Here is a 15,562-nt window from a genome sequence, read left to right as displayed (position 1 = left end):
AATTATGGATATACAATTTAGATGCAAATTGCATAGAAAAATAAACGGGGATAATACAACAGTAACAATTTGTCAAACTTTTCTTTAATGTCTGGTTAAATTCTTTGATTTGTGTACCTTTTCGTTTGTGGGTGAGACAAGTCAAGGCAGCAGGATCGCCTGACTGAAAGATTTCCGGATTAGTGATACTGGAAGAGCACAGCAGTTCAGGCAGCATCCAAGGAGCTTCGAAATCGACGTTTCGGGCAAAAGCCCTTCATCAGGAATAAAGATGCTGCCTGAACTGCTGTGCTCTTCCAGCACCACTAATCCGGAATCTGGTTTCCAGCATCTGCAGTCATTGTTTTTACCAGAAAGATTTCCGATCAGCCAAACAGGAAGTTCTACTTCTTTGCAGGGAGATGGGAACGTCCATGTCAAGACGTGATTGCGTCATTTGGGGCGTTCGATTACGCGACGTCCGTGCCTTCGTCAGGAGGCCGTGGAAAAGCCATGTCCTGATTGGCGGTTGGGGGAAATTTGAAATCAGACCGCGAAAGCGTCCAGAGTAACGGAGCAGGCGCCGGGCGGCGGACTGAGTGGTAAGGGCTCCCGGGGGGGGTAAAGGAACCGAGTCGGCGATCTAGAAATCGTTTCCATTATTCCCTCCCTAAGATTAGCGTTGCTCACCCGCCAGCGGGGTGGTGCTGATTGTAAACGGGGACGAGACGATGGAGATGGGAGTAGGTCTCCTAGCCCCCTGTGGAAGAGCGGGAACAGTCGTTTGTTTCTCCTTCCTTCCGAGGTCTCCCCAATCAGAAAAGACGAACCCTTTGTGATGATCGAAATGTGTGTTGGACCCTCTAATATATTTTAAAATGTTTAGAAAGCACCAGGTTATTGGCTACTTATAAAAGAATGTATACCTTTTCCGTTCCCCACCCGTAAAATGTCCCAAAGTGCTTCACCGTCAATGATGATCGTTTTTCAACTATAATGATTGCTTTAATATAGGCAGCATTGCAACTAATTTGCACACGGAAATCTCCCACAAACAGAAATGTGATAATGACCCAGATAACTGTCTTTGTTATGTTTATTTGAGGTACAAATATTTGCCAGGACACCAGAGGACTTCCCTGTTCTTTCAAATAGCCATGATGTGGAGGAGCCGGTGTTGGACTGGGGTGGACAAAGTTTAAAAATCACACACACCAGGTTATATCACAAGCAACAGGTTTATTTGGAAGCGCTGCTCCTTCATCAGGTAGCTGTGGAGCAGGACCATAAGAGACATAATTTATAGCAAAAGATTAGTGTCATGCAACTGAAATGATATATTGAACAAACCTAGATTGCTGTTAAGTCCTTCACCTTTCAATTCATTAATATGCAAGTCCTAGAACTTCTTTCAAGTCACATTCCCAAAATAACTTAAGGTTTTATATTTTTTATGAAAAGTAATATCTCAGCTCAGACAATGCTTTAAAGGTATGAGGTTAGAGTCTGATCTGTATCCCAATCTTGAGTCAGACTGGTTCTATTTCCAAAGTAGGAACTTATAAAATATTACATAGATTGACTGCCTGCAGATTGTGCGCTTGAGCGAAATAGAATGTGACTGCAAATTCACCCCATAAACATGAGTGTGCATGCAGTTCTGGTCTTCCTATCAGAAGGATGTTGTGAAGCTTGAAAGGGTTCAGAAAAGATTTACCAGGATGTTGCCACGGTTGGAGGATTTGAGCTATAGGGAGGGATTGAATAAGCTGGGACTGTTTTCCCTGGAGCATTGGCAGCTGAGGGGTGACCTTTATAGAGCTCTATAAAATCATGAGGGGCATGGATAGGATAAATAGACAAAGTCTTTTCCCTGGGGCGAGGGAGTCCAGAACTAGAGGGCATAAGTTTAGGGTGAGAGGGGAAAGATATGAGACCTAAGGAGCAACTTTTTCACGCAGAGGGTGGTAGGTGTATGGAATGAGCTGCCAGAGGTAGTGGTGGGGGCTAGTATCATTACAACATTATAAAAGGCATCTGGATGGGTATATGAATAGGAAGGGTTTAGAGAGATATGGGCTGGGTGCTGGCAGATCAGACTAGATTGGGTTTGGATATCTGGTCAGCATGGACAAGTTAGACCGAAGGGTCTGTTTCTGTGCTGTATGTCTCTATGACTGTGAGGGAGAGAGTGTGTATGCTTGATAGTGTGATAGAGTATGTGCCTGTGAGAAGTTGTGTGGGGTTTTTTTTTCTATTAAAATCTTAAGTTGCATTCTCAAGATAAAAGTAGTTCTGGGATTTCCATATTAATGAACTAAAATCTGCAACCCATTTTATAGATGAAAGAGTTAACAGCAATCTAGGTTTGTTCAATATATCATTTCAGTTACATGTCTAATCTTTTGCTATGAATTGTCCTATGGTCCTGTTCCATTCTATCTGAAGAAGTAGCACCCTGAAAGCTAGTGCTTCCAAATAATGCAGTTGGACTATAACCTGGTATTGTGATTTTTAACTTTCACATAATGCCCCACGATCACTTGCATCGGCACCAGAAGGGGTCTCTGTTTAATGTCTTGTCCACTTCTGACAGTGCAGCACTGCCTCAGGGTTGCATTGGGAGCACCAGCCTAAACTTTACTTTCAGTTCTCTGGTGTGGGAATTGAACCACTTCCCTTTGGACTTGCAGTCAAGAGGGCTTCCAATTCTCTAAATTGTGGTAATATAGCTGCCGACCTGTGTATTGACAGATCAGCAAGCAAGGGGTGTTAGCTGAGGTGGGAAATGGAAAGACCTTCCTTCCCACCCAGCAAAAATGTAACAGCTAACTTTGTAAAATGGAACTTGTGAAGCTTCAGTTAAGTAATTCCAATTCATAACATCAACCCCCATTGCAATCCTGGGGCTGTACATTCCTAGTCTTACACAGAATACATTGTGCACATGTGGGCACAAGTGGGATGTGGCTAGTTATCAGCATTTATGGAGCTTTTATGTCTTTTGCTGTACACAGCACTTCAATGCTTGTGTGTTTAAGCAAATACTTTTATAAAGCTTTTGTTCTATGTGAATTGGAGTGGGATGACATTCAAAAAACAGAAATTGTTGTACTTTGAAGTGAATAGTTTTCCTATCTCTTAATGATATAACTTGTAGCACATTGTTAATACTTGGACTTTAAAACACTGCACTTAATGCGACTGCACGTAATCAAATTTTGCAAATCCAGTTATTTTTGGAATAAACATTGTCAAATATCTTTGCGGATTGACTTAAGGAACTGCTGTTGCACTGTTTTATATTGCTGGAGGCCTTTTGTCTGAGATGTGTCACTGGGACTCCTTAGTTGCTTCAACTGAATTCCATGGAAATTTAGTCCTTAAAATGTTATCAGTTGTAACTGGATACGATTAAAGAATTATTACTTTGTCCCTATCACATCAAACTGTCTTTATTACTGGCTGAAATCATGACCTGCTCAATTTCCACTGTTGAGTGATTGTTTGCTTTGTGCTACTGAATCTTAAAGGCCCTTCAGGTCTTAACTTTTGATGTGCAACAATACTAAACTGGGATTCTTGGATCCCAGCTATAAAGCTGGTGACCAGCCTGATCTCTAACTTTGGACTGGCATTTTATGATTCTTTTTCGAAGTAACATCAGAATGTTTATTCCTGCAAATAGTGCGTGATACCTTTGTGACTTTGCCAACTGTTTGTTTCCTGCGGGTAGAGATGTAGGCAAAAGGTTGACCTTCACTTAAAGTACCTGTGGGACTAAAATTACATTTTGAAGGAATTTGACTCTTGGTTTTTCTCCCATGTGTACACTGTATGAATATTATAGGAGCAACTTTGCACCAAGAAAATTTGTTTTTAAGTTGAGAGATGTGTGGAAGCTATGTTGCTGTTGTAGTTGCCTTACTTTTATAATACTTTAATCTGTTTTGTAGGAAAATGGAATCTGCTATGGTCACTCTACGCAACATGTTTGAGCAGTTGCTCAGACAAATGGAAGTACTGAATGAAGGAATTGAACCTCGTAAGCACATTTTAGTTTTGCTAATATTGGGATGTGGCCATGATCGGTGAAGTTATTTATCTAGCTTTGTGAGACTTTGAGTTTTAGTCAGTATACAGAGGAATCTTTACACAGCCCTGTACCCTAACTGGAACCTGTCAAAAAGTTGCAGTAAAAAGGTGTGTGTGTATGTGTGTGCGCGCAAGCGCTATTTGGAGACTCACCCCCAAAAGACAGTAGCAGCAGTCTTGTTGGTGTCCAGTCCGGCTGCCGGGAGGAGGGGAGGGGTGGTGTTGGGGGGGTAGGGGAGGGGTTGTGTTGGGGGGAGGGAGCTGGGGGGGCTTGCGAACAGTGATGCCGCCTTACCTCCTGAACAGGGAGCAGATTTTACAGAAAACTGTGAGCCCCAGAGGGAAGGCAATGAATCGATTTACTGAATAATCAATTATCTGAACGAAATATTGCCCGCCTATCTCGTTCGGACAATCAAGGTTCTTCTGTATTTGTATAAAACCGGGGGAGAGGACTCCAAAACTGGCTTGGTGAGCAGTAAAACTGTGTATCATGAAGCTTTGTAGACCAACTGAAATATTTGGACTACTGAAGCAATTCATTCGTTTCCAGCACAGGATTTCAATTGTTTGTATTTCTGCTGGTACTTTATGCTAATTCATTTTGACTTTACTTAATGGTGTCAAAAGAATAACAGTGACTTTGTATTAAATTGTATTAAATATTAATTTCTCTGCCTGTGGTTCCACTTTACATTGATTCAGTAGTTAGTCTGTGTATTTTCACTTGTTGCTAAGCTTATTGAAACTATACCCTCTCTCCACCCCCACCTTCCACATGCTTATGTTCTGCCCCAGGCTAATCTCTCATTTTCAGTGTATTGGTTTCTCAATCTCATTCTGGTTTATCCCAGTATCAGTTGCTTAAAATCCATACTGCTCAAGTTTCTCCCACTTAAATCTCGTGTCCTACTGGTGTGAGCAGATTTGTTCACTGTCCTACTTCAGTGTGTTTAATCAGTGAACAAGTCTGACCTTGAATAGTCCTTTCAAAGTGGCTGGACTTGGGAAGTTTTCTGCAGGAGAGAGCTGCAGAATTTGAAAAATATCTATTTGGAAATTAATCACTCTCTGCACGCAGTCTGGACAATGATTTGCATTCTCCAGATTCAAAGTATGGTGCTGGAAAAGCACAGCAGGTCAGGCAGCACTTTGTTCCTTGGATGCTGCCTGACCTGTGCTTTTCCAGCACCATGCTGTTTTTGACTCTGACTCTCCAGCATCTGCAGTCCTCACTTTCTCATCTTCCAGATTCAGAAGAGCCTTAAGATCTAAGAGTCTTTTTGTCTTTGTTTTGCCCAAGTGATCCTTTGGGAAGAAAAATGACAATCTTTAAAACAAAATTGATACCATATTCCTACATCAACATAGCTGTTTCACATCAACCAATCCAGTATTATACTATAACACTACCATTATAGGGCAAGCCAAACAGAGAACAGCCAGGGAATTCCTAGAGGCATGGCACTCATCCACAGACTCTATCAACAAACAAATCGACCTGGACCCAATATACCGGCCACTACAGCGGACAGCTCGAACTGACAACCAGAAGTGGCAGAGACAGGCCACTATAAATGCCAGAGGAAACAGCACAGAAGCGCTTCACAGGAGGCTCCCAAGCACTGAGGATGTCACCTAGACAGGGGACGAAACGTTTGCAACACAAATTCCCAGCTCGGCGAACAGAACCACAACAACGAGCACCCGAGCTACAAATCTTCTCCCAAACTTTGAAAATCTAGTATTGATTGTATCTTATGGAGCTTTTGTTTTCAGTAAGCATTTTTAAAAAATGTTTATCATTGCCTTTTTTTCTTTCCTTGCAGAATTTATTCAGTTAGCCAAGAACTTTGACGAATGTAGGAAAAAATGGCAAAAGACCGAACTGGAGCTTTCCCGTGCTACAGAGTGCCTAACGAAAGCTGAGACTGAGCGAAGTGCTCTTGATGTCAAATTAAAGCATGCTCGTAACCAAGTTGATGTAGAAATGAAACGGCGGCAGAAAGCAGAAACCGAGTGTGAAAGGCTGGTATGTCTGGTTGATCTTAAAATTTCACTTTCATTTTAAACCAGTGATAGAAGCAGACTGCCTTATTCTCTATATTCAAACTTAACCAGTAGATTTAAGGGACCGCCTCCATACTATTAAAGGACCTTTCCATTGAATCGAGCAGATGTTGCAATTTGATTTCTATTTGTCTTTCCCACATTCCCTCCCCCTGCTGTAGTGTGACGACTGTTTTTGGATACAGGCTAATCTTTTAGAGACCAAAAACATCTCTTTTTTTTTTGCTTTCTGGATGGCATTTATGGCCAAATTTGAGATGAACCACGAGCAGGGAAATAGATGGAATTTTTGCTACATTCTCCAAGTGCCTCATGAAGTTGCAAATAGTGTTGTGAGATGAATGAGTGCAAACTGAATATTGGATGTAAGTTTGCTCGCTGAGCTGGAATGTTTGTTTTTCGATATTTCGTCACCATACTAGGTAACGTCAATGAGCCTCCGGCCTTCTCAAAACTCACTCCCACCTATGAGCGCAATATGCTAAAACTTGCCCAAAGATGGGAAACCAACACGATCCAACGGAGCATCACCCGCGAACAACTGTACTTCTGGCAATAATGCCTAAGGAAGCAGGAACTACCTCGATGTCTTAAATAAAAACCTCCCCTTAACACTCTGCTAGCCAAAGGAATAGCAGAGCAAAACAGCTGCAGAATGCTTAAAGAAACGATTAGCAAAGTCTACATCTGACTCCATAAATACAACTGGGAAATTTCATGCCAAAAAATTTTACTCACAAATGTGACAGACTTTGAATGTACAATGAGCCATAGACATTTGGCAGCAACAAACACAATGAAAACTAGACCTGCAGGAAAACTCTGCAAACTCTCAAAATAACAACACAGACAACCTAGAAGCAAGACGACAAACTCACAGAAGAAATCCGGCAAACCATCAGACAGACAGTCTCACCAAAATTAAGCAGGAAAAAGGACGGAAACACTCTATGCAAGAAAGGGAAGCACTAGAAGGACTCCAAGATAAAAACATTGTTATCCTACCTGCAGATAAAGGATGCTTGACGGTCATTTTAAACTGGACAGGCTACATTGAGAAAGCGAATGCCCTGTTTGCAGATACTGATGCTTACCAACAGGTGGCAATAGACCCAACCCCACAACGAGAGAATCAAATCACAGCCCTACTCAAACTTGAGAATTTTGGAGAATTAAACAAGACTGACTTCTAAAAAGTTTAAACCAGGTGGACCCACCATTCCACATTTCTACGGAATACCCAAAATTCTCCAATCAAGAGCCCCCCACCCCCTCTCAGACCCATAGTCTAGCTACCTGGAACGCCAATGTACAGATTAGCCAAGGCACTGCACCAAAGACAAAACCACTTAGACTCCTGCCACTCTGTTCACTTTACTCTGAACACTTTGACCCCAGGGCATCAATGTGGACTTCACTAGTTTCCTCATTTCCCCCCCCCACCACCTTACTCCAGTTCCAACCTTCCAGCTCAGCACCATCCTTATGACCTGTCCCACCTGTCAATCTCCCTTCCCACCTATCCGCTCCACCCTCCTCTCTGACCTATCACCTTCATCCCCACCCCATTCATCTATTGTACTCTTTGCTACCTTCTCTCCAGCGCCCCCCCCCCCCCCCCCCCCCATCTATCTCTCCACCCTGGAGGCTCCCTGCATCTATTCCTGATGAAGGGCTTTTGCCCGAAACGTCAATTTTCCTGCTCCTTGGATGCTGCCCGACCTGCTGTGCTTTTCCAGCACCACTCTAATCTAAACTCTGGTTTCCAGCATCTGCAGTCCGGACAGATCCGGAGAACGTTGCCAAGTTGGAGGCTTGGGACAATGTGGGGGATGGGGAAATGAGGAAACTATTGAAATCCACATTGATCCCGTGTGATTGCAGGGTCCCAAGGTGGAATATGAGGCATTCCTCCTCCAGCTGTCGGGTAGTAACTGTTTGGTGGAGGAGGCCCAGGACCTGTATGACCTTGACAGAGTGGGGGGGGGGAGTTGAAGTGTTCACCCACGGGGTGGTGGGGTTGGGTGTGGGTGCCCCAGAGACTCCCCGTCCCCGAAATATCACATTCCCCCTCACCTTCATCCACCTGTTGCTTTCTCAGCTACCCCGCCCCCACTTATATCTCAGCCCTGACCCACAAGCCTCATTCCTGATGAAGGGCTTTTTCCCGAATGGTCAATTCTCCTGCTCCTCATGCTGCCTGACCTGTGCTTTTCCAGCACTACACTGTTGGTGACAAAACAAAGGAAAATGAACCTTCCAGCTCAGTGAGCAAATTTACATTCAGAACCTCAACCTGAACTACAAATCTTCTCAACAGGCTGAATATTATTTGACCCACACTTACTTGCAGGTGAACTGATGCATAGACGCATAGACTTGGCAATGTACTAATACAAATAGCACCATCTGAAAGAAGAATGATTCCACTAAGGTTTAATTTGCTTTTGCAGCAAGTCCATTGACAAATTCTTTGGGTGCATTATTGTCTGATTAAACCTTTTTTGGGATGACTTGCACATGGATAGTGCAAGTTCCAACTCATCCATAATTTGTGGATTTTAAGCAATTCCCAACCTGTATATCAGCAAGTGTTGGGACCAGCTGGTTTTTGGATAAAGGATACTTTCAGATTTTGGGTTTGCTATTGTTTAGGCTGTTTGGGGAAAACAATTTTACTTTTTTTTTCTGACCATGAGAATACCTAAAACTTTTGCCTCCGCCTCCACCCCCACCCCCCAACCCAAGTCCCAAACAGTTCTGTAGAGGTGTTGAATTTGGCCCTTTGGAAGAAATAACTTTGTTTGGCATAAATGGACCTAAAAGCAAAGTTATTTTTTCCCCTCAAGTGCCCAAACTTGGTATGTCCACATCCATTTTTGGATCTTGTTTCTGAAAAGACCTTTTTTGGCTTTTAGGTTTTTTGGTTTTCAGAGCTACAGCCAATGGATACTCAACCTATACTTTTCATATTTAAACTCATTTCTTTTGAAGTAAATATTGGATGAAGATTTTTTTTTTTTAAATCCTGTGCTATCCATAACTAGAATGTATGGTTTTCTTTGCCTGTTTTGATTCCTTTTTCTCAAGGTCGTTGGTAACACACTGTTGTGTCCAGATTGTGGGTTGATACTAGCCTTACAGTGCAGTATGAAGAGTTTTTTACCTTGTCAAATGTAGGTAGTTGGAACATCTAAGCGATCTGTCTGCCTAGATCTTCTGTTTATCTTCTCTGCTGTCACTGAAAAGACCAGAAGGATTCAACACTTTGCATGCAGCAAATGCAATCAATAACATGGTTTTTGCTCCTAAAGTAGCTACTACATTTTACCTAAGTAACAAGTGATTGCACTTCACAAATAACATTTAGATATGATCCAGTTTGAGTGACTCTGATGAGGTACTTGACTACATGCAAGTTCTTTCTAATTTTTCTAATGATTTAGTAATAGGAGAAAGAGCCAGGTGCATCTGGCCATCACGCAATAATGCTATCATCTCATCCTGTCTCCTCCTGCTTTGATCACATTTACTACAGTTTTACTTTAACAATCTCTGAAAGTAAGTTGCAGCGCAAGTGGTATTGACATACAGTGGGACCTTCATTAATAATACCTGAGTAACTGTGTTTAAAAAGAAAAATACTAGAAATAAAGTTTGGATCTAGTAGTATTTATATAAGGTATCTCTCACTGTCTGCTTCGTTCTCACCATTGCTTTCTACAAAGAATTATTTGTTACATATTGAAAATGCTTAACAAGCAATCAAAACTGAAATGGAATTTTTATTGCATCTAGATTTGGATACATATAAGGAGATAACATACAGAGAAACAACCCTTCCCCCTCATATAATGCTATGTTTTGGTAGCAAATAGTGAGGCCACTCCCATTGAGGGAGAAGAGCTGAGAGATCTCGGGATATGCTTCTGTAAATATCTGAAAGTGTGCAAGGTTAATAAGGCCATAAAATTGCAAATAAAATGCGGGGCTTCATTTCTAGAGGGAAGGACATTGAGTAAAACCTGTGTAAAATATTATGGGTCATACAGAGTTCGGAGTAGTTTTTCGGATTCATATGATGAAAATGTGAGAGGCATTGGAGAAGTAATGATGTCCTGTGGTGATACCAGAATGGAGGGCTTGGTTTGGGCAGGCCTGGGATTTTTCTCTTGGAGAAAATTGAGGGATGTCCTTTTGATATTTCCATTTACAGGAGAGACCATCTGAGTTGTGTATTAAAAAAGTCAGGGGATGCCACGGAAGTTCCTTTTTAAACCAAAGCAATTATGAAACTGGAGAACCTTGCTCTTGAGTAGCCGATGTGAATAATGTCGATTAATCTTTAAAGTGAGGAAGCGAAGAATAGATGGGGTTGAATTGAATAAAGGAGATGTGGAGGCTAAAATTCATCTCCAAGCCCCACACCATCCTTACTGCAAACTGTACCGTTGCTTCTTTAGTCTTGCTAGGTTAAAATCTGGCACACTCCCTGGTGGCATTGTGGGTGCAGCTCCACTTCAGGGATTGTAGTACTTCAAGAAGGCAGTTTATCACCACCTTCTCGGTGGCTATTACAGACAGGCACTCAATGTTGGCCTGGCCTATGATGTTCACATCCCATGAAAGCAGGAGTGCCATAGATCAGTTGGGCATTTCAGTGCTGTAAATTCTATGCATTATCAAAGAGAAGAGGGAAAAATAATGAAATAAAATGCTGGTAAAGCTCTAATTGAAATGTGCTTCTTGTACCACAGGTGTCTATTTGTCTGGAAGAATCTAAAGTATGGCATGTTGCATTGTTGCTAAATTTATTTTGATTGGATTACAGTTTGTGATTAAACTTGTGACCACCAGTTAGTGAAGTAGTTGATCAGAAGTCAATCTTTTACTTAGTTCAATTCAGTGAAACAAAGTATGTGCACCTTGTGAATTTATTGCACCAGGTACTTTTTGTTTCCTTGTTTTTTTTTAAACTAACCTGTTGTGATATATGACACCTCTGGGGCAGGTGAGCCTTAAACCCAGGCAGTCTGGCTTGGGGCAGGAACGCTACCACTCTACCAGAAAATCACTGGCTCAAGTCATCACTCATTCAGTTCTATCCAGCTGTACTCATGATATTAACCCCAATTTATGAAACTTAAGCTAATATTTAAGGTATTTTAATGAGCTTCATGAAGTATTGTATCTACATGTGCAGTACCTCAGCCCTAAGTTTGAGCACTCGGGACCATTATTACAATCCCAAATTCTCTCCTGTTTCCTCTATTTTATGAAGCTGCAGGCAAAAGGAAAGAAGGTGCTTCGAGGTTGACCTGCTGCATACCTGGTTTAGAGATTGTGAAATCTAATGATGCTGCAAAGGTCTTTTTTTTTAAAGAAAGCCCAAGGCTGCCATCAAATTGCTTGCTTGTTGGCAATGGGATGGAGGACACTGCTACTTTTGGAGAGTTGCAACTCTTGCTGAAGGAGGACATTAAGGAAGAGTGCCCTCCATTGAATTAAATGCCGTCTTCCTGTAAAGGGTTAGAGGTTCCAATTCTAGTGAGGAATATAATTTTTTTTTAAATCCAGGAACCAACACTGATTGTGGCACCAGCCAGCAGAGTCAGTCTCCTGTTTATGTTTTATCCCCACACTACCGCCTAACAGCAGTAGTGCTTGTATCTTCCCCAGCACCCATGATGTGTGAGACAGAATGAAAGACAAATCTTTATTCCATTTCCACCACCAGGAAGAAAGGAAACACCCGAGTGGCCAGTGACAAGCAATGCCCTTCTCCGAGGGCAATGATGCATGATCAAAAATGTGAAGGGGAGGGCAGGGATTAAATCAAAATAGATTGGAGGGGGAAATGAAGCCCTCCACTCCCTGTGGTGCCTACCTCCCGCTGAACAGCTCAAGGGAGTTGGTAGACACCGCGTGCTCCTTCTCCCGAGACACCCGGGATCAGGATCGTGGGGTTGGAAGTGAAGCCAAAAGCCGAGAAGGTAATCTAGAAAACTAAAAAGGGAGTGCAAACTCCCATTCCCCATATATACATGGTCCACAGGCTCCACAGCATCACAGAACAAGCAGTTGGGTTGGGAGTCTGTGAACCACCGTGATCTGCGGTAGGAAGATCACTTTACATCAAATGCCTTGTTTGCAGCCCAGACATGAGAAGTAAAATGATCGATTTGATCTTGTTTCTAAAATGGAACAATTTAAGTTGGGATCTCCTATGTCCTTTAAGAGTTACTAATTGGTGCACTATGCTACACTATATTGCACTTTGGCTGCTCAGAATTGTACTTAAGGCGCAAAACACTTTTAATGCAGGAGATAGCAAACTGTAATTGAGATGCCTCAGATAAGATGGCACTCTGAGAGCTGTGCAACAACCCTAATAGTAGAGGGTAAACTGGTTATGAATGAGTGCATCCATTCACTCTGTTACATGAAGCTGATTTCTGTAGGATGCTGCAAAATGGCAGAATCCTAAACGCTTCATGAATGGTAGTTGCTGGTATTCAGGTTTGTGCTTTGGAGTCACCTAAGCATCAATAGAGAGCAAGGACCATGGAAGAAATAGGAAATGTTGGTACCTACATGCACTCTGAAACTGTCATTCAATGAAAACTGTCCCATCTACACAAACCATAATATAGTCATTGACTCTTGAAGTGCAGTAGTTAGCACTTCTTCCCCTGTGCATGCATATATTGCCTGCTGACTGCAGAAGGTGACCCACAGTAATTAAACTTTATGAATGAAGTATGGGGAAGTGGGGGTAAATATTAAAGTCTCAAAGGATCACTTTGTAAGACCATGAAATACAGCGAGCACGATATTGCCGATTAGAGAAGTGGAGCTCAAACGTCTCCATTAAAACCGGCCTTTCAAGGGCTCCACTCCAGCAGGAGAGGTTTTTGAATTTTAAAGGTGAAGTTTGCACCCAGGGTGGAGCCTTGAAAAGAAAAATGAAATTCAGGAGTAGAATGCTTCTTTTAGATGATTTCTCAACATGCTCAGAGATATTAGTATGCACTTCTGGAGCAGGTGGGACTTGAACACAGGCCTCCTGGCTCTGAGTTAGTGACACTACCATAAGCAAGGCCCTAAGAATGCTGCTTATGATATAGCTACACATAACTTGGCCTGATCCATCTATGAAATTGGATGAAGGTCTGTTGCCTGCAGTACCTCATTTATCTCACAGTTGTGAAAACTTGAGGTTCTAACGTTATGGTCATAGCCCAAAATATTTTTATTGGAGTACATGGACATATTCAGCTAACCTATCAACCATTGCACTTTCTGTAAACATTTGTTCCCTATTAATCTTCAATAGTCATACCACTCCACACTCAAGATGGTGTTGAAAAATATTTCAGTCCTATGTATGCACATAGGTCTTGTGGTGCAGTGGTAACATTCCTGCGTCTGAGCAAAAAACTGAGTTTGACTCCCACACCAGGACTTTCTAGCCATGGAAAGTGCATTTGTAATGTGTCTAAACATGTTAATTAGCAGTCTGTAAATTATTTTAATATGGCTGATGACCAGCTGTAAGAATGGGAGAGTTTCCTGGTCAGCTATCCTGCGGAGGACAATGACGAACCACTACAGCCTATAAACATGGGCCAATCTAATGAAGTCTGTAGCCTTTGGAAAAGAGCATGGGGAGAAAGACACTAAACGTGAATATTGTACAAGACCTGATGGCCGTGTAGTGGAACTTCTTGATCAGATTAGTCCCACTTTCTCCCTCTTGATGGCAGTGACTGGTGCTTGGAGTACAGCCTTAGGAATAAATTGGTAATCCGGCCCTGTTTTCATTCTTTTTACATGAACTTAAACAGTGACAATAGCAGACAATTTAACCATTGCAGCCCAACCCAAATATTACCCTCGCCTGCTATCAATATGTATAGGGATGCCTGGAGAATGATCAAAAACAGGCACTGTGACCACATTAAGATAAGGTTTAACTTGAGCGAGTGATACTCTTCTGTTATAGTAATTACTTTCTTTCATTTAAGGAACGTCAGATTCAGCTTATCCGAGAGCTCCTCATAACAGAAGGCTCGACCAGCATTCAGTTAAATGAAGAACAGAAGTCTGCTCTTGCTTTCCTCAACCCTAAATGCTCAAATTCTAATGGATATGCATCCAACAAACGGTAGTACTGCTCAGTTGCCCACAATTTTTTGTGCTGTTAGTTTTGGGGTAAAGCTTCATAATTGCAGAGAGGAAATTGTTGCATGTGGTTTTTGCATCTTGTTAAATCAGGAAGAGTGCAGTGAGAATTTCATTCGACACTTGGAGGATATCAAATGAAGGGGCAGTTTTTTTTATACAAAGTACTTTTCCACACAATAATTATGCTCAACTTTTTTTTTTTCCTGGCAGTGGTGGAAGCACAGATTTTCCTTCGGCATTGGAGATTGTCCAATCAACACTACCTCTTTGCCTGGGTGCTCCAATAGTTATAGTTACATAAAAGATCCATGAAGTGCCCTAGTGCAAACAGCTCGGGGCTTGGCCTAAACATCCAGAGGCTGCTTTTGGTGCTGCCTATCCCTGCAAAACCATCAAAGAGGACAAGAGTGGAAATGCTTGATCCTGTAGTGTGGTTTTCAGATCAGATCTCCAGAGCAGTACTCTGGGGGTTCTGATTTCTCCTGTTCCAGCAGTTTTAAATTGGAATCCTTCCAGGATGTTTTAAGACCCTGCCCATGCCTGGTGTCACTGCACTGTCAGCATTGGAAAAGAGAATCCATTCCCAGCTCTTAAAGCCAGCAAAGAACGGCAAATGATTCAAGTAAATTATTTTCTTTTAAACGAGCGTACTTTGCGCAACTTTTTTTTGCCTTTTCTCCCCCTCCATTTCCCTTTCTCTTTAATGGTTAGCCATGGAGCACTCTAATGTGCTGATCAAGACCGTTTAATGTTTTAGTCAACTACTCTCGACTTAAAAGTGAAATGAGAGATTGCTTCAAAATACTAAACGATTAAACTTGGCTTGTACAAACATTTGATTGTATTATGTGTTTTGCTCATTAATTATTCACCATGGAATTCTAGGTGTGAAATTTATAATCCAGAATTTTTTAAAAAATCAATAAGTGAAGTTGATCAGTGCTGCAGGCAATTGGAGGTTTGATGTGCCAACTCCGCTTACTGAATATACTCTCTCTTCTGAGTAAGTCTGTGCATTTCAGTCCAACTCCAGAGCTCGTGTATAATCTAAGCTGACATTTTAGTACAGTACTCAAGAAATGCTCTGTTCCCTGGGGGTGCCATCTCCAAACTTTAGACCCGATGCCTGTTGAGCTGGATATTAAAGATCACACTGTTTTGCCTTCTCAAAAATGAAATTTCCTCAATTAGCATCACTGAATCAGATTAACTGGTTATTCATCTAATTTGC

General features: G+C 41.9%; 1 protein-coding gene across 1 annotated transcript in view; it reads left to right on the top strand.

Moving 5' to 3' along the window:
* The first annotated feature begins 461 nt into the window (after positions 1-461).
* Positions 462-15,562, top strand: part of racgap1 (Rac GTPase activating protein 1) — a 32,210-nt gene continuing 17,109 nt past the window's right edge. The window contains exons 1-4 of the mRNA XM_072566981.1: positions 462-581; positions 3,936-4,024; positions 5,904-6,106; positions 14,172-14,311. Coding sequence (XP_072423082.1) covers positions 3,940-4,024; positions 5,904-6,106; positions 14,172-14,311 — 428 coding nt within the window. The 5' untranslated portion in view covers positions 462-581; positions 3,936-3,939. The remainder of the gene's footprint in view (positions 582-3,935; positions 4,025-5,903; positions 6,107-14,171; positions 14,312-15,562) is intronic.

Source organism: Chiloscyllium punctatum, chromosome X (genome assembly GCF_047496795.1).
Source record: "Chiloscyllium punctatum isolate Juve2018m chromosome X, sChiPun1.3, whole genome shotgun sequence".
NCBI classification, from domain to species: domain Eukaryota; kingdom Metazoa; phylum Chordata; class Chondrichthyes; order Orectolobiformes; family Hemiscylliidae; genus Chiloscyllium; species Chiloscyllium punctatum.
The sequence above is the reverse complement of the archived record's forward strand: the minus strand, read 5'-3'. Positions and strand labels throughout refer to the sequence as shown.